The 20,503-nt window shown below is 37.3% G+C and overlaps 1 protein-coding gene across 4 annotated transcripts; it reads right to left on the bottom strand.

The window, feature by feature from the left end:
• Positions 1–4: 4 nt before the first annotated feature.
• git2b (G protein-coupled receptor kinase interacting ArfGAP 2b) lies at positions 5–20,257 on the bottom strand. 4 transcript variants are annotated; one of them, XM_055207820.2, is made up of 20 exons: positions 20,059–20,257; positions 14,718–14,851; positions 13,802–13,914; positions 13,604–13,709; positions 13,387–13,473; positions 13,176–13,306; positions 13,004–13,098; positions 12,878–12,923; positions 11,670–11,721; positions 11,021–11,093; positions 10,841–10,938; positions 10,645–10,756; positions 10,412–10,554; positions 10,184–10,336; positions 6,184–6,378; positions 5,849–5,938; positions 4,852–4,940; positions 2,787–2,978; positions 1,518–1,581; positions 5–1,224 (listed from the first exon to the last, which is right to left on the bottom strand). In XM_055207820.2, the coding sequence occupies exons 1-20, from the start codon at positions 20,108–20,110 to the stop codon at positions 1,045–1,047; spliced, it is 2,205 nt and encodes a 734-aa protein (XP_055063795.2). In that variant the 5' UTR covers positions 20,111–20,257; the 3' UTR covers positions 5–1,044. The 4 variants fall into 4 exon arrangements, with proteins under 4 accessions (XP_055063795.2, XP_055063794.2, XP_055063796.2 ...); XM_055207819.2 differs by having other exon boundaries at positions 6,184–6,393; positions 20,059–20,256; XM_055207821.2 differs by lacking the exon at positions 5,849–5,938 and having other exon boundaries at positions 6,184–6,393; positions 20,059–20,255.
• Positions 20,258–20,503: the final 246 nt, after the last annotated feature.

Here is a 20,503-nt window from a genome sequence, read left to right as displayed (position 1 = left end):
AATGAAAGCAACTCCTCACTAGTCAAGAAATTAAAATTTTCAAGTTGTATTAATTTCAAATTGTAAATAAGTGGATTCAACTTAAAAATGTAAGTGCAACAAGATTTTTTCAGTGCTGCGGTGTGTTGTTTGTGCATTGCTTAAAAATGTTGTTTTATTAGGACCAGTTAGTCCTCTTAAACAGACAGATGTTCACTTGTGGTGCAGAAATGACACTGCACCTTTAAGTGTATGATAGACACCCAAGCGTGTACAGATGTGTAATGCATAACAACTTGCATACTAAAGCACTACACACTTTTAACACAATATGGTTGATCGTAGCATTTTGCAGCTAAATGAAAGATTTATTGCACAGGAAATGAGGCATTGTCATGTTTACATCCTTGTTACATGCAAACACTGTAGTATACTTTAGTACTTACTATAGGAATTTACTGTAGTAATTACCAGACTTTGGTCATTTCTACTGTAATATTTTGTAGTATTTACTACACAGTCAATTATAAATTGTAGTAAATCTGTTGTATAGTCTAATATTTATTTACTATAGTAATGTTCAAAAACCCTACAGTATCTAGGAAATGTACTACAGTACAGTATAGTAAAAGCTAAAGTATAATATAGTATTTTTCATGTTGGCTGTCACACTGCGAGTAATAATCAGTATACACTAGTTGAATTTCAGCAGCAGCCAGATTCGGTTTAGTTTTTTGTCCCACTGAAACTTTATCTGGTGTTTCTGAACATCTAAAGGATTTGTTCTGTTTATTCACACATACAAGCACAGACATACTGTTTAGTTATTAGCACCATGTTAAGCAAAAATATTAGTTCATTAAAACTTTTTATAATAATGCATGATAAACACAAAAAAATAGTCAAGGCTTTGTTGCCTGAAAGTTAAGTTAACTAATTTTGAAATGTCGAAAAACTGCAATAGCCCACCTAAATCGTGTTGCTTGAATGAACACATCACCAATAATACTGACATAAAACCAAAAACAGCACAAAAATAAAATGACAAGTTCGCCAAGGCTTTGGTCAGTTACTGTCTTTGGTTGTTACAGTAACTAGCTGTTTAGCCGCTTTGGCGATGTCATAGGCACACTGAATGACATGCTGCGAGTCGTGCGCCATTGCCTTTTGACACTCGCACTGCAGACGACCGGCACTGGAGGTCAGCAGACGCAAGGACCCACGGATGGTCTCAGAGGATGGTCTCTGTACCAGAGAGATGGGCCAATGCATTTCAGAAACATTAAACGTTTATTGCCAAGAGCTCAATGTACATGCACTAACTGAGAAATCCAGGTCTCATTATCTAATTTTGAGATTAGGACGTTTGATTTCAATCTTTGACATGATCTTGCTCAGTCAACATGAAAGATATCAAGGTTATATTTTCACAAATTAATCCTATGTAAAAAATAACATTTTATGTAAAATAAAAAAAAAACTGTAAATGACTTTAGTTGGATTTCACATTTATTCTCCATTATGTTCTCAAATCTTACCTTAGGAAATAACGTTGCCATTTCTGTCACCGCGGCCAGAATTCTCTCCGAACACGGGACAAAGCTTAAAAAAGGCACAACATAAAGAAATTAATTCAAAATCTGCCAGACAGTTTACAAAATGCAAATTGATCAGTTTTTTTTTAATTTAGTGCAGAATATACAAAAGTGCACTTTGTTATTGTTGTGTTTAAATTCTGCTTACACTTTGTTAATGAGGCAGACGGGAAACACAAGCTCATACAAAAATTTGCATTTCGGTGCATTCCAAAATTGAAGTTTGGTGAGCTTCGACATGCAAATTCATATGACATTAAGAGGTGTGACCAATAAATGATTGATACAACACAGCGTGAACTTTTCAGGTGGAGTAAAGCGGAAAATAACCGTATCACACAATACCAATTTAGTTAAATAATAACAAAAGCAACAATAATGGTGCAAAGTTGTAATCCGAAACGTGAATAAAACAACAACACTTTAGATCACAATGATATATCCAGTTTCTGCCCTTACATGCAGGGATCTGCTTACAAACTGCATTTGAAAAATTTAAATGCATTAAAGGTGCAAACTGCTTTTCTGCCACCTGGCGGTGCTGTTGCGTTGAATTTGGTTTGCATTTACTGCTGTGGTGGTAAATGTGACGGTAAAAGGCATTCTAATTAACTAAGTATTGTATAAAAGACCAAATACACACTATAAATATAGTCTAAAATATACAATATTAAAATATTAGAATATTGAATGCATCTTTCTCGGTGGTGGTCACTGTCTCAAGCAACTACAGTAAGTGAAAATAAATACACTGGTGCTCTTTTAGTAAGGTTTGCTTCAGAAAATGTTCTGTGATATCCAGCTGGCCCTTAGACATCGACGGCGTAGATGTGGCTAAGCTGAAACACTAACTTACGGTTTCGTTCTCTCATGAATGCATAATGATGGTCACTGATCTCACATGAAATACCAGCACAAGTTAAGCAACAAATGTTCATACTGTTAATCTTTTGGTGCATAGGTGAATAATGAACACAATCTGTAGACCTACCTATATTAGCCAATGCCTAAGACCTTATTTAAAGATATATTTTGTCTATTATCAGATGTATAGCTCTATGCCAGCTTTGTTCACAATGCTTTCACTTGGCAATCTCAATGAAAGAGACACTGTGTCACAAAGACCGAGTGCCACCAGACCACTGAGGCAATCTGGCTAATTTTATTTGCTTTGAGAGACCCAGTGTATAAACACTGACTCATGATTCCCACCTCTCGTGTTTATTCTCCTGTGCGGCTCTCAGTAACTCCTGGATGTTTTTGGTGATCAGCTCCGTCTTGCTGATGACGTCCTCCGTGCAGGGTAACGTAGGGTCACACTCGCCCTCAGACCCGCTTTCCGACGGCAGAACTCCAGCGTCACCCAGCCACCCGCTGCTCCTGGAGACGTTACGGTTCAGCGTCCTGTGAGAAATCACAGCTGTCAGAAACCTCATCTGCATATTTCCTTAAATCATTACTATTGGTCACCCTGTTTCTGGGTTGTGCAAATATTTTAAAGGAGACATTTCACAAGACTTTTTTTAAGATGTCAAATAAATCTTTGGTGTCCCCAGAGTTCATATGTGAAGTTTTAGCTCAAACTATCCTATAGATAATTTATTATTATAACATGTTAAAATTGTCACTTTGTAGGTGTGAGCAAAATGTGCTGTTTTGGGTGTGTCATTTTAAATGCAAATTAGTTGATCTCTGCACTAAATGGCAGTGCCGTGGTTGGATAGTGCAGATTAAGGGGCAGTATTATCCCCTTCTGACAACACAAGGGGAACCAAATTTCAATGACCTATTTTTTTCAAATGCTTGCAGAGAATGGTTTAACAAAACTAAGTTACTGGATTGTTAGTTTTCACATTTTCTAGGTTGATAGAAGCACTGGGGACCCAATTATAGCACTTAAACATGAAAAGTCTCCTTTAAGCAATGAAAAGTCTTAACTCTTTCCCCACCATTGACGAGTTATCTTGTCTATTGGGAGAAAACGCTTCCCTGCCAATGACGAGTTTTTACGGCAATCCATATTTCCGCTATTATCCACTAGGTGCCGCCCTTACACAACTTATAAAACACTAAAGCATCTATGGAGACAGTAAATACTCTGTGTATGTTTTGATCATCGCACTGAATCTGATCTCTTATAATAAAGTCCTTTCCTTAAAAAAATGTTTCTTAGCTTTTTGTTCAATGTTTTATTTTATTTTTTAAGGAAACCTACCCATTTTTGAGAGGTGATAAAAGAGAACAAATGAAGATAGGATGAAACTTTTTTGTTTGAAAGCAGAGGGTCTGTTCCTTTATTTAACTCATTCACCGCCAGCCTTTTTGAGAAAAGTTGCCCACCTGCATTTTTGTGATTTTAACAAAAGTTTCACAAAATTCCTTGCAGGAAAACTTATCTTCCATAAATATATAAACATACAAATTATATCAAATTAAAGAACACACCCTCTGCTTTCAAACAAACAATAAACAAACAAAGAAACAAACAAACAAAATGTGGAAAAAACGTTTCATTATATATTTACTTTTTCCACTTAATTTAACCACTGAAATATGGATATTTCACTTCAAAAATACAACATTTTGAGCAAAAAGCTTAAAAAAATTGCGTTTTTGTAAAGGAATGTATGTTAGAGATCAGACTCAGAATGACTATCAAACATAAAGGCAGTTAAAATAAATCATTAAATCTTTTTAACTTCCGTTTTTGATAAATTCGGTTTGGCCGAATTTGAAATTCGTCCAGAAAGGCATATTTATTAGTTAAATATTAACTCATAATTGACGAGATAACTCGTCAAGATAACTCGTAAATGGCAGTGAATGAGTTAATATTTTGTATGTTTATATATTTAAAGAAGAACATTATCTGGAAGGCATTCAACTTTTGTGAAAATTATAAAAAAAGTTAAAACATATGCTGGCAGGGAAAGAGTTAAGAAGAGCCTGTGACTAAACCTCCACCGGATCCTTAAATTGTCAGCAAAACCTTATAACTCCATCCCGACTCCATCTTAAAAAAAAGTGTTGCACACATTTTGGAAACAGATGCAAAAACCCTTTAAGTGCGTCCAAGTGTTTTCTTATAAATAAGCTTTTTTTTGGAACTTAATGGATTCTGCCAAAAAAAAGTATTTTTAAATGGCCCGAGGACAGGATTAAGTCGACTTAAAGTAAAATTAATTGATGAACGTATAATACATGCTGGTTAGAGGTGGTGTTTATAGGCTTTCCTTTTACCAAAAAGTAATAAGACATCAAATGGGAAAAAACAAACCCAGACTCTTCTGTGAACTCTGTGACATGGTTCAGCGTGTTATCACAATCTCGCTCCGGCAAGCTGCTGTGTCCGTCCAGACTCGAACCCTAAAACAGAAGAAACATTCAATTTCTGGAGAAGTAAAAACTGCATTCAGGTGCTCACTGAAAGCTTGAAGACACAGCAAACCTTCATGCTATTGGTGTAGAAACAGAACATCAGCATAACAGAGCAATCAATTAAAGGCAGTTGTGAATGCAATCATTTGTGAAACTGAGCTTGCACGGCTAGACGTGTTTGCATTCACGCATTTGCATAGGGTAGATTTATGTTAATAATAAACTTGGAGTTTGTTATCAAAGGTTCAGTGACTGCTCTGCACATCGAGCAGCGGTGAGTTAAGGTGATTTTTTTCACTGTGCATGGAAAGGCTCGGTCACAAACACTTTTTTTGCAAAGATAGAATGCGCGGTCAGATGTGAAGCAGGTGTTAAACCACACCTGATTCTGGTTTGCTGCGGAAATTGTTCTATTTTAGGTTAGCTAGGGTAACCATTACTACCTACTTGCCAAGCTGCCCATCTCTGTGTTGAACTTAAAGGGATAGTTCACCCAAAAATGAACATTCCAAGGAAAAGAGCAGTTATGAAAAATTTGATTTGCTAATACCATAAAATTACAGCCTCATCCATTTTGACGATTCGATTTTAGAGAGCATTGCCAAACAAAGAAAACTTGTGTGTCATCAAACTTGAACCCAACGGGAGTCATTTCTGTGCCATGGGAAGGATAAATTCCCAATTGTACTGATTCCCATGCACTAAGATGACTCCATGTGAATGTGACCAAAGCCTTAAACCAGGATTAAAGTTAGTAATCCAGCAAAGAAACAACGAGGAACATTTTGTCCATTGGACTGTTGTTGCGCAGATCTGAAGTTCATGCATTGAGTAAATGTGGAAGAGATAAGAAGAAAAGCACTTCAAGTAGCCTGATCACTGAGCAGGTACTTCACCCTTTGGGTTCGCTCATCCGAGGACCAGGACAGAGGTGAGGGGAACGAGGGGAGAGAGGAGAAGGTGGTCACCGAGGGACCCTTCCCAATCTAAAAAGGGTTCAGATTATGTTTAAAGGAGGATTGTTTTTAATATGAATTCACAAAAAAGGACGGGACCATCGAACCATACCCGAGGAGATGATTCACCAGAGCATGCACACAACTATTCATTTTAACTAGTTTAATTAATCAAATAGTCAGCTAGTTGGTGCAACTCCTGCATGTTAATAGATTACAAACCAATAATATAAATGGCACGGGAGCTCCACAAACAAACTTTAGTTTGCACTTACGTTGGAAGGCAGCGGTTGAAGATTCAGGGTTGTGTCGCGGCGGGTCGTCTCCGTTCTAGGGTGGTACTGCCTCAGACCGGAGCCGGTCTCATACATTGACATGGCCCTGCAGCCACGAGGAGCGGTCCTGTGAGGGAGATCCTGTGGCCTTGACAAACTATCAGGAGTTTGCCATCGTAGAGTGCTGTTCTCGTTCTGGAGAGAGTTCAGCTGAATATAGACACTAATCAGATAGATGCTACTGGAGCTACATCCAAATAATGGTTGAAAGTGGGCATCTAGCATGACAGCAGCCATATTGTGCCAGAACGCCCACCACACACCAGCTTATTATTGGAAAGGAGACACCCCTACTGTTTTTCAAATGACATCCTGGGATTTTTAATGACCACAGAGAGTCAGGACCTCGGTTTAACGTTTTATTCGAAGGTGCTTTTTGACAGTATAGTGTCCCCGTCACTATACTGTGGTGTTAGGACCCACACAGACCATCTGCTGGTCTCACTAACACCTCTACCAACAGCAACATGGTTTTCCTAGGAGGTCTCCCATCCAAGGCTCAACCCTACTTAGTTTTAGTGGGCAAGCTGTCTTGAGCTACAGGGTGATATGGCTGCTGGGTATTCATATAAACCCCATTCACACAGACCTTTGGTCCCAGAAAATACCCGTAAAATTGCCAGACAAGCGTCTGTGTGAACACAAACTCGTCCCGGGATCGTTGCCGGAAAGAGGACCTAGTCAGATATACGGAAAACCCTCTGTGTGAACAAGAAGCCGAAACAATGCCGTAATGGGCGTGTCGTAGTGAGGACGCGCGCGTCATCACAACAAAAGTTATGGTTCAGCTCCTTAAAACGAGAGATAACATGCATATAAACATTCACCACCAGAAATGTTGCAAACTAGATTGAAGCATTTATCAGGAAATTATAAATGAGACGCTTAAACAATGCTGGGCGTGCCGTAGTGAGGACGCGCCTGTCATGGCAACATGAAGTTGGTTCAACTATTTAAAATGAGGGATTTACAACATTCACGATGAGAAATGTCAGCAAACTGGACTGAAGCAGATATCAGGTAAGTTAGCTCGTCACTTACTGGGCTGAAGCAGCATAAAAGAATATCGCGTCACGTGCTCATCAGCTTATAATAAACAAAATGCCCGTGCGTCATCCCAACAAAATATATCGTTCAGCTCCTCAAAATGTGCGTTTTAAATGCATATAAACAATCACGATGAGAAATGTCTGAAAACTGTATTAAAGCAGCGATCAGGGAGCTCGTCAAATATCCATTCTGAAGCTGAGATCATTCACCAGCATAAACTGTGCGTACACGCGCTCCTTTATAGTCTTATCATAAACAAAAATGCACGCGAGTGGTTTCTGGAGCGAGAAGTAATAAAATATATGCAAACCTCAGACGCTGCGTAGAAGAGAGGGCAGGACTTTCAACAGGCCACGTGTCTTTCCGGGACCTTGCAGATGCCGGCTAATCATGGCAGTGTGAATGAACAAAAACTCAAACGGGCCTTTTCCGTGTATTTTCCGGAATGTCTGTGTGAAAAGGGCTTTGGGCTACAGGGTGATATGGCTGCTGGCTATTCATATACACTTGGGATGACATGAGGATTAGTAAATTATGAGAGAATTTCCATATTATTTTGATAAACTGTTCCTTTAAAATAGTTACAAAACATCTTCATAAAAAAAATTGTAAGTACTTCATTGGTGGTAATTAAATTTTAGGTTGCACTTTATTTTAAGGGGTCACTGTAACAGTGTAATAATAATAATAATAATAATACATTTATAGGGATAGTTTACTGAAAAAGTACAGTCCAAAGTTGTATAGACCCGTTTCATCGGGCGCACGTGCGGTGACGCGATAAGCGTCTGGTCCGAACTTTACTTCCGGTTTCTGTTTGTTTAATGGTCTGACTAGTTGCTGAAACAACTCTTAAACAAATACCTCATCGAAAATAACAAATGTTTTGGGTTCCTATGTAATCTATGTGTTGTTTATTTTGCTTGTTATATAAATAAACTACTTTAAAATGACTTCGCTGTTATTTGTTCTTCGCAGAGTTTACCGGAAGTTACGTGATGACCACGAAAGCCGCATGTTTATGTTGTTACTGCTGAAACCATCTATAAACTTCTTTGTTCTGTTGAACACAAAGATATTTTGAAAAAGGTTAATAAGCAAGCAGATCTGGGGCACCACTGACTTCCATACTAAAAAAAAAAAAAAAAAAACAATATTATATAACAAAAACGTTACAAGATTTTAAACAAGAACTTGTTTAGTGCTCTTATTGTTTTCAGCATGACTTTGTTAAAGGTTAACTTCTAAATTAAACGAAATAACAGAATTCTTAATGTTTTGTTGAGATTAGCTTTACCGTTTTACGCTACGTGTTTTAACATATTTGGCATATTTTATTTAAACCCCATTCTTCTACATCTTTGTACCAGAGTTATTTTCTGTTTTTCGATAGTGTTGTTGATACTGATGATTACTGCTCTTATCTTACTGCTTTTATCCTGTCAGCAATAACCTGCTCGCGCTGAATGATGCGTCTTATTTGATAACTTTCACTTTCCATGTTGCCAGATATTAGTATGAAAAACAATTGGCCTTAAAAAACAAAGTTCGTCCAAACATTGTATTTTCAGAAATAAATCAAAGAAATCGCTAATACTAATCTTCACCTAACAATCACTTTATAGATAATGTCGAAGTGTCACATTAATTGCTAAAACACTACGTCTAAAGAGGATTTTTAACAATGGGATCTGGCAACACTGCAAATTCTGTACCCATGCTGTCGTCAATCATTTTACACTAAACTATACAGTTAACTGTCCAAACTTAATTATATATGCAGATTTGTTTAAAAAAATTATTAGTCATTTAGGGAACTTCAAATTTTATTTTTTTTATATGAAAAAATTACCGAGGTCCGGACCTCTGTGATCTCATAGCCGGCTACGGCCATGTACTGTAACAGTTACATTACATGTAACGTGTAACAAAGGCACTGCAAAAAATAAAGCGTTACCAAATTGTATTCTTGCCCACAGCTAGGTGTGCGACGACGACGATATTTGATTGTGAACTCATTTAAAGTATACTCATCGTGACTATATGGCCGTGTTCGACACATACGCAATACAAATTATTTCTTACTCAAATTATCACTCTACCAGGCCGCCAGGGCAGCACTGATTTGGAACATTTACAGTAAATAAGTGAAGAAAAGTAGCAGATCCACCAACATCAAGAAAATACAGAGCAGGAATCAAACATTATGGTGATAAAAATGCTCCACAGCTTTCTGTTCTTGGAAGAAGTGAAAATAAAAGAAGAGAAAACGATAGTTCGTGTGTAAATGCTGTCTATTGCCTTTGTGAAATTCTTTGTAGTGGACTGTCCTGTCTCAATATTTTCTCACGCACGCGCTGTTGTAAGCATACTGTCCAGCACTTTCCGTGAATATATTTGTTACGTTGTAGGACTGCATTTTAAAATCTGAATTCTCAGTTCACAGAGCCTTAATATAAGCATACTAAAGCCACACTTTGATTGAAAACCAAGGTCAGAATACCACTCTTTTTAAAAGGTGCATGACTATGAGATCATAGTTATGTGAACGACCATCTCTGCAGGAGAATATCCACACCTTTATAAGGTTTTAGTCAAAAGCGTCTGCTAAATGACTCAAATAAATCATTGCAATGTGTAATTTCACACATGCACAGACAGGGACGTTGAAACTTTTACATAGTGAACAATGTTAACAAAAGCAATAAAAAAAAATAATTGTTAATAAAAGCAGTGGGCGGTTACTTCCAAGGGGGAAGTTAAAAAATAGGGGCTCAAAAATGGTACAAAAAGCCTACTACTAACTAATTATTACTTTAAGTAAAAAGCTTTTAAGTGGACCACAGAGAACAGTACAAAATAATAAAATAAGCAAAACCTGTGGTCTTACCTTGCTCTGCATGTTTCTTAGCTCCTCACTAAGATGACAGTTGACTTTAAGGAGCTGCTGAATCTTTGCCTCCGAGGCGTTAAGGGCAGTTTTCACCTCCATGAACTCCTGTACTGTAATGGGACTGTCAGACAGGTCTGAAGACTCTGAGCTCTGAGAGAAGAGATCTGAAGTCAGCCACAAACCCAGAAAGCACCCAAACCTAAACTCGACATCTCAAAAATGTACCTTGGTCCTCTCATCTTTTCCAGATGTAGGTTCCTGTTCGTTTTCCTCGTCGGATGCGACGCTGTCATAATCAGGTTGATCGATCTCTGAACTTTCGGTGTCTTGGCGGTTACCGATGTCCTTCAGAATTAACTCCACATTTTCTGGGTGTACAAAATAAACGAGGTGGTCGTTTTGACTTTATGCATCATTCATTAATTACCCCAAAATATTCATTTATTCTTCATAATCACCTTTGACATTATCAGGTGAATTCCCTTGCTGACGGCGTTTGGCATCTGTCAAAATGTCAATTACCAGCGTTGCAAATTCGTGTGCATTGAATCTCGCCAGCTTCTGTCGACCCTGCAAGATGTGACATATTCCTGCCATAAATAAATACTGAAACCCGACCCATCCAGTAACAGGTGTGCGAATCTGCCGACTTACCTGATTCCTAGTAGAAGAATATTCAGGGTTGACAGGGAGGAAGGGTACAATGGTAGTGTCTGTTACGAAGGTGCTGTGGTTCTGAGTCGCAAGCCACACTACAACAAAACAGACAGTGTTAAAAACAGTGTAAGCTACACTTAAAGTCAGGGTGAGATTAGAAGTTTGTTTTTTTCAAACCTGCATCCGTTTCTCTTCTGTCAACTTCATCATAAACGTCCATGGCTAGTTCCTCAAACTGATGATTACTAAGCTGACAGTGGGAAAACAAAGTTGGTATAAATCTCAGGTGTCCATGAGATGGGTAAAATAGGATTTTTATGCTGCGTTCAGACCAGCCACGGTAGAGTTATTTCAATGTTAAGTCAATGTAAAGACGCGTTGACGCGGGTCTGGAGGTCTCGCGGCGTTTAGCGTGGCGCGGTACCCGCGATTCCGCCTCATGTCGCGAATTGAACATTGCCGCGGCAAACCCGTGAGTTGAAAATTTTGAACTTTGGCGGAAAAACGTGCCGCGTCAACCAATCAGGAGCTTGCATTAGCAGTGACGTGATTACAGAAAGCGAGCAGAGTTGCAAAAGTGACGCAAATTTACGCGTAAATGTCTCGATGACTAGATGGCTTTCACGCGCGAATGAAGCGAGTAAACTCAAAATGTTCAGGCGGCAAACTAGACGCGAATTTAACGCCTCAAACGCGGCTGGTGTGAACCCACGGTTAAGGGGCTCATTGGTAGATCATTGCATTAGTGGTGCAAAAGGTTGTGAGTTTAATCTCGGTGAACACATATATGGATATAATACATGCAAATGATAAAACTACAACTTACAGATTGAAGCTTCTTCTTTGCTGCTTTGGCAAGTTCGGACAAATCAAGACTGCTGTATATAAAAAAATATGTAAAAAGCTATGATTATTTATTATAATTTTGTAATATTGTTCTAAGAAAGGGTTTCCCAAAATGGGTTTCATGAACCCCTGGTGGTTCAAGGGGGAATTGCAGGGGGTTTGTGAGGTAATGATAAAGAATTAGAATTAAATCATAAAATGTAAATACATTTAAAAATAAAATTAAATATACAAAACATATCTTATAATGAAGAATATTTATGAAAAGTAATTAATTACAATTAAATCATAAAATGCAAATAAAGAATTAAAAATTAAAATAAATGAACAAAATATATATTGCAATGAAAAATAATTAATGAAAAACAATTAATTACAATAAAATCATACAATGTAAATAAAAATTTTAAATATTTTCTTCATTAAAATAAAGTATATATATATATATATATATATATATATATATATATATATATATATATATATATATATATATATATATATATATATGAATTTTTTATGTTTTTACATTATTTATTTACATTTTATGTATGATTTAATTGTTATTAATTCTTTTCATTAAAATATATAATTTGTTAATGAAAAAAGTTAATGAAAAAGAATGAATTACAAATAAATCATAAAATGTAAATATATATAAAAAAATCTAAATAAAACACTAACACATATACATATACATATACACATATACATATATACATATATATATATATATATTTTTTAATATATATTTTACTTGTTTAATCTGCATGTCATGTGACAATATATCAGAAAACTGAGAACTCTACAAAGTCTCTGTACATTTTGCATATGTACCAATAAAAGAAAATTACCAGATGAAGGTCCAATGACAGGTAATAACGACAATAACTATTTTAAATTCTACTGATAAAACTTTAAATAGATGAAAAATAAATGTTTTTAAGTTTAAACATGCAAATATGCTATCAAATATTAACTTAAAATCTCAGGGGGTACTTCAAGGGGGTTCGGCAGACAAAAAAGTTTGAAAACCCCTGTTCTAAGAGATGTGATCATTCCCATGCAATTTCCATACTTACACATTTCTTTATCCATGTGAAGCAAGTACAACAAATGATGTGATTGAGAATCAAATCAGTAACATCTTAATTCTTAATTTTAAAGAGTAAAAAAAGTTTCGCCTACCTGTCTGCAATTTGTGGAACGATAAAGTGTTGACCGTTTTTATGATCTGATAAAGAAATAGAAATCAGATTCATTGCAGTTATTAAACATTACTTTCATGTGCAAAACTGTAGTGCATTTACTGACCTGGCTTTCTCCCACACAGATAAAAAGCGAGTCTGTCTGTCAGCTCAAACTGTATCTCCACCAGTCTGTCTGCGAGCTCCTGGTGTCCTGCTTGCCTGCAGTGGGACATAAGCAACAGTATTAAATCTAAGTATTGTTTCCTCAGGTTTAACCTGCGGTCCATCTCTCTCACCTGGCGTAGTCAATGGGGGACTTCCCCGAGCTGTCTGGAGCTCCAGGATCTGCCCCATAAACTGTGAGAAGCTCTGCCTGTAACAGCTGACCGGCTTTAGCTGCAACGTGTAGTGGAGTATTTCCTTTCTCCTTTAGAAAACAAACAGAAAATGTTTTGCTAAATCTATCTATCTAACTGCGAATAAGAACTGAATGACATTAAAACTTACTGGATGGAAAAAGTTTGCCTGTGCTCCCAGCGACAGCAACCGCAGACACGTCTCCAAATTGCCCGTTCGAACGCTTGAGTGAAGTTGCTGAAATCAAGGATGAAACGATCGTCATCATCAGCGTTCATCATTCGACAGTCCAGACCCAGATAATCCTCAATTGAATCTCATTATTGGACAACACTTTCTTCCATTTCTCAGGTAAGATTTTTTTTACCTTGCTGAGGTCTTTAGCTGTAATGCTGTCATCTTCGCGGCATGGCATTCGATGAACAAAAGCCAGCATTTGATATTTAGCCTTAATGAAATCTGTTTTATTAGGACTGAGAGAAAAGACAAAAGAATGAGAATATTAAAGCTGAGAGATTCACTTTTGGCTTTAAATGTCTATGATATACGGGTTTCTGTAGCTCACTGGACGCGGTCTTGAGGGTTGGCTTTCCGTTTTCCACTCATGATAGAAGACGGATCTAATAAACTGTGTTCCCAGATTGAATTTGCTCCATTACTGTACAGGGATTTTATCATCTGTGGAGAAACACCGAACAAATCAGAAGTTAAACTAGTTTAACAAGTCTCTTTATTTTAATCATCTATTACCGTCTATCATCTTTCACCACAAGAGAGGAAATACATAAATGGTTTAACTGTGACTTCAGTAACACACAGCAAATATTTATACACATCATGTGCTATGTCACGTCATTTACCTCATAAATGGTCGGAAGTTGAATTAAACCTCATACTTGAAAGGTTTTTTGTTTGGTTTCGAAATGCTTAAATACACCAGAATAATCTGCAAACACACTTTTGTCCAAAGCATTTAATTTTTTCAAATGTGCTCATCGTGTTCATATTAAGTGAATCTTTTAGTTTATAGCTCTACAGGAATCAGGAATCTACAGTGGTCTCCAACACGGTGCCCATGGGCACCAGGTTGCCCGCACAGAGTCTGTGAGGTGCCCGCCAAGCACATGAATAGCCTTCATTTTTATATTAATTTATTACTTATTTTTTTTATATCAGCTTGGCTTCTTTTATGCATGTTAACATTTTAAACAATAATAAAACATCAATAAGTTAAATAAGAAAGTTTTGAGTAGATCAGATGGTTTTATCAATTGTGGTAGCCTTTGCTTACAAAAAGGTTGGAGACCCCTGATCTAAAAGCTAAACTAGAACAGAAGAACAGGATGGTGAGGAGGAAAGCTACAAGACGACGAGATCTATTTTTGTAAGAGGAACTGAGACACAATGCTTCATTTCCTTATAACCAAACACAGTAAACACGCAGCTCAGCAGTCTGCGGTGTGTGTGATGTGGGCCTTTACCTGCAGCTGGGACTGAGGCCATGTGGTCTGGGTTAGGTGTCGAACTTGAGAGCTGTGCCGACCCAGACCTCGGTGAATGCTACAGCACTCATCACAGATCAAAACACCACGATTGATTGAAGCCCAACGTGGGTCTGAAGAAGAAAATTAAAGGACCTGTTACATTTTACCCAAAAAACAAGAAAAACGTAATTTTAAAAGATAATGTTTTAGAGAGATATATTTTTGCTGTGGTCAATAACCACAAGTGTGGTCTATCAATACCAGGTGAAATGTAAAACGACTTCAGTATAATTTAACTTTGAACATAGGTAGCGCATTGTTACTTTGGACCTGGACAGCTGTGACGAAAGTAACACACAAGTGGGTCAAAAGTAACACAACAGAACACGATAGATTTTGGTGTTACACTTGTTTTTAGTAAATGTACGACTATGACCTTGTTAAAAAGCACCCATTTCATTGCTAAGAAATGTTATTTTGTGTATTTGGTATTATACTAGGGCTGTGACGATTAATCGTGGCAAATGCGCATTTTCTCAGTGAATGAATTTGAATGAATTACGGTGAAATGCTGCCACATCCAAAAGCCAGAGGGCGCTCTCGTGTAGAAGCGCCATTTGTGCCACAGAAGAAGTAGCATTACAAACGCTATTCCAGGAAATTTCTAAAGGTATATTTATATCGGTGTTCTTCACATTGTTTCAGGTATTTTCATGATAAAATAAAAATATTTTGAATGATTGTGTTTGACAAGTGTTGCGTTTTTAAATTCACATTATAAACGACTCAAACTCATAGTGATTTTAGATTGATAAGGACTTCCTACTGATCACAGAGCCGTAGTACACGCACACCTGTGCAAGAAACACAGAATCGGAGCCTTGCGATTCAGAATAGGTCTTTTTAATGGGGAACGTGTTGTATCGTCACACCCCTATATTATACAATGTGTTTGCGTGGTTAATTGTTAAAAAAAAAAAACATTTTCCACATACCGCACATTTTTGTAGCTATAGATTTGACTCTCTTCTTGAAACACACGGATTTGAAAAGCGCTGTGTTCCTGATTGACCGGCTAATCTGTACGTTGTGATTAGTCTGAATTAGGGATGTTAACCATTAATCGATCTTCGATTAATTGTCGATGAGAATTAAATCGAGAAAACTTAACGATTGTCGAAAAAACAAGCACGGGTGCGCGGTGGCTGGGCAAAGAACATACAGCCGGTGAAAACAAGCTGTAGAAGTTAAACTAGCCATGATCACAATGATGCTCGATGCCAAACACACACCTGGGCTTTTTAACATCATGTGAGATGAGGATGGCTGCTAACGCAACGAAATGGCATCTGCAATGGACATGACAGGGTCCAAAACAGAAAGTGCAAATACGATTAGGATGCTGAAAGCAAAGACCCTCTTCGGGGAAGCCTACAAGATTAGTATAGCAATGCTGCTATACACAGGGAAGGAGACCAGAAGCCGATTTTAAAGGGGGGGGGGGGGGGTTCAATGGTATTTTATGCATTCTGACTTATTAACACTGTTTAAGAGTTGTTTCCTCATGCTAAACGTAGGCAAAGTGTCAAAAAAGCAGTTGGACATTTTACAGAGTATTTTCTGTGCCGAATGCACTTCGCCAGGTTTCAAGTTTCGGAAAGTTTTTTTCGATTACAGATCCAGCGGACATTTCAGGGGTTTTCTATACACATCACTTCTTTATATGGGCACTTCTCCCGGAAAACCCCGCCCACCCGTCAATCAGCGGGAGACGCTAGAACTTGCAAACATCATATCACGCGACACAGCTTTGTTTAATTATAAAACTCAACAATGGCACGAAAGAAGAAGTGTGTTTTTAAGGAGAAGAAAGCCAGCCTTATGAAAACAATTGATATAATTTATTATCCGGGGTAGTAGCGGAGTTTTGCGTGTGTGTTTGATGCGCTGCATTTCCCAACCGGGTCATGAGTTGGAAATAGGTGCATGCATATTATATAAATTACACAAACATGTTGTGAATCATAAGTTAAACAGTGTTGTATTGTTGCATGACTCGTGCTCCTCCCGCGGTATAACTCTTCCTTCTTCATTTTTTCGTAGTACGTTATCAGAAAGATTCGGTAAAGCTAATCTTCTTTCTTTTATAAATCTGATTAAACTAAAGACTCTTCGGAGATATAAAGGATGTAATACTACTCTATAGGTACTCCAGATTAACATCAGAAATGCAGAAACAGTGTGTGTTACGTGAGCTTTAATGAACAGATTAAAATGTTATCTTAAATTCTGGCAAGACATTAAAATGTAAACTGTAAATGACTGTCGTTACACTCTGAAAGCCCGCAACGTTTATCATTGATCATCATTATTGACTGGCTGAGGCGCTACACGCTAAACATTGTTGTGGGTTTTCTAATGAAAGATTGAAATCTTCATTATATAAGCTTCTTTGCAGAAAGTACACTGCAGGTCTATGCTGAGGTGATAACGGGACAAGTGCCGTTCGTGTGCTTCTTGGATAGCCTATAATAAGAACAAACGTGTATCAACGACTCGGAAAGCGAGGTGAACAACTAGAAAAATAACACTTGATGATAATGAAACTTTTATTTTGTCATGGACGCACAAACTTTCATGCGACTATGCAGAGTGCCCATGGGAGGCGGAGTTATACACAGTGTCTATTAGTCATTATATTTCATTACGATATTAAATTGATGATTTTTATCAAAACACCAACTACATTGAAAAAATCAAATCTTAATTCGCATGAGGAAGCTGGCGTTTTGACGCACACTTTTATGTCATTGGCTATATGCTTCTGCAGTAAAGGCTTATTGCACTATTACTGTTAACGATTATTCGATTGATTGATCGTTAATTTAAACGATCATCGAATTGGCATCCCTAGTCTGAATAGCTCTGACGTCAGCCGGAAATGTGACGCTCCTTACCATGTTTGAAAGATTTGCTCACAATGCAATGCTAACAGGAGTTAAAGGAATAGTCTACTCATTTTCAATATTAAAATATGTTATTACCTTAACTAAGATTTGTTGATACATCCCTCTTTCATCTGTGTGCGTGCACGTAAGCGCTGGAGCGCGCTGCGACGCTTCGATAGCATTTAGCTTAGCCCCATTCATTCAATGGTACCATTTAGAGATAAAGTTAGAAGTGACCAAACACATCAACGTTTTTCCTATTTAAGACGAGTAGTTATACGAGCAAGTTTGGTGGTACAAAATAAAACGTAGCGCTTTTCTAAGCGGATTTAAAAGAGGAACTATATTTTATGGCGTAATAGCACTTTTGGGAGTACTTCGACTGCCTGAAAAGTCCGCTCCCCTTCTCACTCTCATAATGGGAGAGGGAGGGTGTTACTGCGCCGAGTCAAAGTACTCCCAAAAGTGCTATTACGCCATAAAATATAGTTCCTCTTTTAAATCCGCTTAGAAAAGCGCTACTTTTAATTTGTACCACCAAACTTAAATGTATGCATTTGGCAGATGCTTTTTTCCAAAGTGACCTTCAGTGGATTTCAACTATATAGCTTTATTATTATCAGTATGTTTGTTTCCCTGGGACACAATGTTCTACCAATGAAGCTGCAAAGAAACACCACACAGTTATTGTGATTATCACTACTACTGCATAACAATAATACCTGTTAATCATTTAATCATTCCTGTGACTCACTTGCAGTTTAGTATTGCATTAAAGGTCATGTTTGAGTCCCAGTAAACACATCCATATAATGCATACCATGAACTGTGCAAGTCGCTTTGCAAAACATGTGCATGCGCCAAGTGCATGCAAAACAATTCAAATGGTGTAAAAAGCTTTCATTTTAAACATTTTGTGGTAAACCAAATTGGGCCTCTCAATGAAAAACACTGATTTCAATATCTTAAAAGCAGATGGATAATATAATGAAGATATGGATCATACTGATAAAAAAAATTCTCGATAAATGCACAGTAAGTTTGTCTGTCAAATGCATAAATTAAATGACAAAAAAAAATCTAAAACCCTGAAATCACATGCAAAAAAATCAGGATGAAAGAAATGTTTTTTAGTAAACCCAATGAGAATTATTTAAAATTGTTAACTGATTAATCAAACAAATGTTCTAGGGATGCACCGATATGGAAATTTTGTCCGATACCAATAACCGATAATTCTTTATATTTTGGGGCCGATAACCGATATATATAGGCCGATAAATATTCATGTTACTTTCACAATGAAAAACTCCCAGACTGCGGACATCTTGTCTTTGCGCTAGACTAGCATACTCTTCTTAAGCCCGCAACACGTGTCATCTTCGTGCTATGTCACAGAAAGCACCAATCAAAACTCCACATGGCCAGCAATGAGCAAGTGAAGTGGTTCAACAAACCAAAATAATCCATTATTTATCGGCTTTCATTTATCTGCCTAATTTTGCTATCAGACGGATAACCGATAATATTAAAAATAAGCAGTTATCGGCCGGCCGATATATCGTGCATCCCTAAAATGTTTATTTTACAAGATCCTTGAAACATTTTCTAATCAAGCTGGATTAACACGGATCAACGGGTTTCCCACAGACTTGTGTAGCTCATGCTGTCAGCAAAAGAGATCTGAACATCTTATTTCACTATTCACGACAGCGAAACAGAAACAATATTCATCCACAAGGCTGTCAAAAGACTTCAAAACCACAACTTCCACATCTGTGAATCAGCCGAGCGGGTACCATTATCAGCAGATATAAAATGCTGTGTGATTATTTGGCCTGTTTGATATATTACAACTTATTTAGTTTAGTTTTTATTTTAAAAAGTGGTGGCCAAAGTTATTTAAGTTTAGTTTTATAATATTTACAATGGTTGCAACTATGGTATGTATGGTAGTTTGTTTTCACCAAGATGCTGCTTTATCCATCTGTAGACTTTACTAAACAACAGTTCAATGAGTGATTCATTTGAATCAGTTCATTAGGCCTGGATATAATCAATGAACGGTATTTGCCATTGGAAATATCGTGAACGGCATTGCTATCGTTTTCATTAGACACCGATATTCAAACTATTCAAAAGATGTTTGATATTAAAACAATTTCAGATAAATTTACGTCTGGTTAAATAAAACCATTTCACCACAAGCACAAATAAAACGATCGGCGCTTTAACAGATGCATTGATATGAATCACCATCACTAATGAAAATATCGACAATGTTAGTGACTGCTCAGAGTCGTTTCCTTTGATAAAAGTAACAAAATGTTATTTGTCGTGTGTCCGTTGTTACGATATGTGATGTGTTTGTTGTGTTATATCGGTCTTACCGGGCGCGCTGCAGTCTGCGCAGATCTCTCTGTTACGCGCTCTTATAGACATCACACAGCAGATCTGAATGATAATCTAAACTATTAACACGATTAACGCATTAATGCGGGACACGAACAGATGTGAGGAGGAGGATGCGTTTTCCTCTTGTTCCTCCTTGTTTGACGCTTTTTTTACTTCCTGGAAGAGGAGGAGATCAGGAGTGGTGGGCGGAGAAATTACGGAGGCTCCTCGGTATGACATTATTCATTGTAGGTGTCGAGTTACACATAGCCTATTCATACAGTGTAATAGAAACAAAGTCAACAAGTGTGACTCATTCTGTGACAACAACCTAGCTAAAATAAGTTTTTACTATTTAATATTGACTGAATGAGGCCGTGCCATTAATTGTGTATAATATAAAAGTGTATATAAACATATATAATTAAATTAAATTAATAT

The sequence above is a fragment of the Misgurnus anguillicaudatus genome, chromosome 12 (assembly GCF_027580225.2).
Source record: "Misgurnus anguillicaudatus chromosome 12, ASM2758022v2, whole genome shotgun sequence".
Lineage (NCBI taxonomy): Eukaryota > Metazoa > Chordata > Actinopteri > Cypriniformes > Cobitidae > Misgurnus > Misgurnus anguillicaudatus.
Note: the sequence above shows the minus strand (reverse complement) of the source record. Positions and strands in the feature narration are given on the sequence as shown.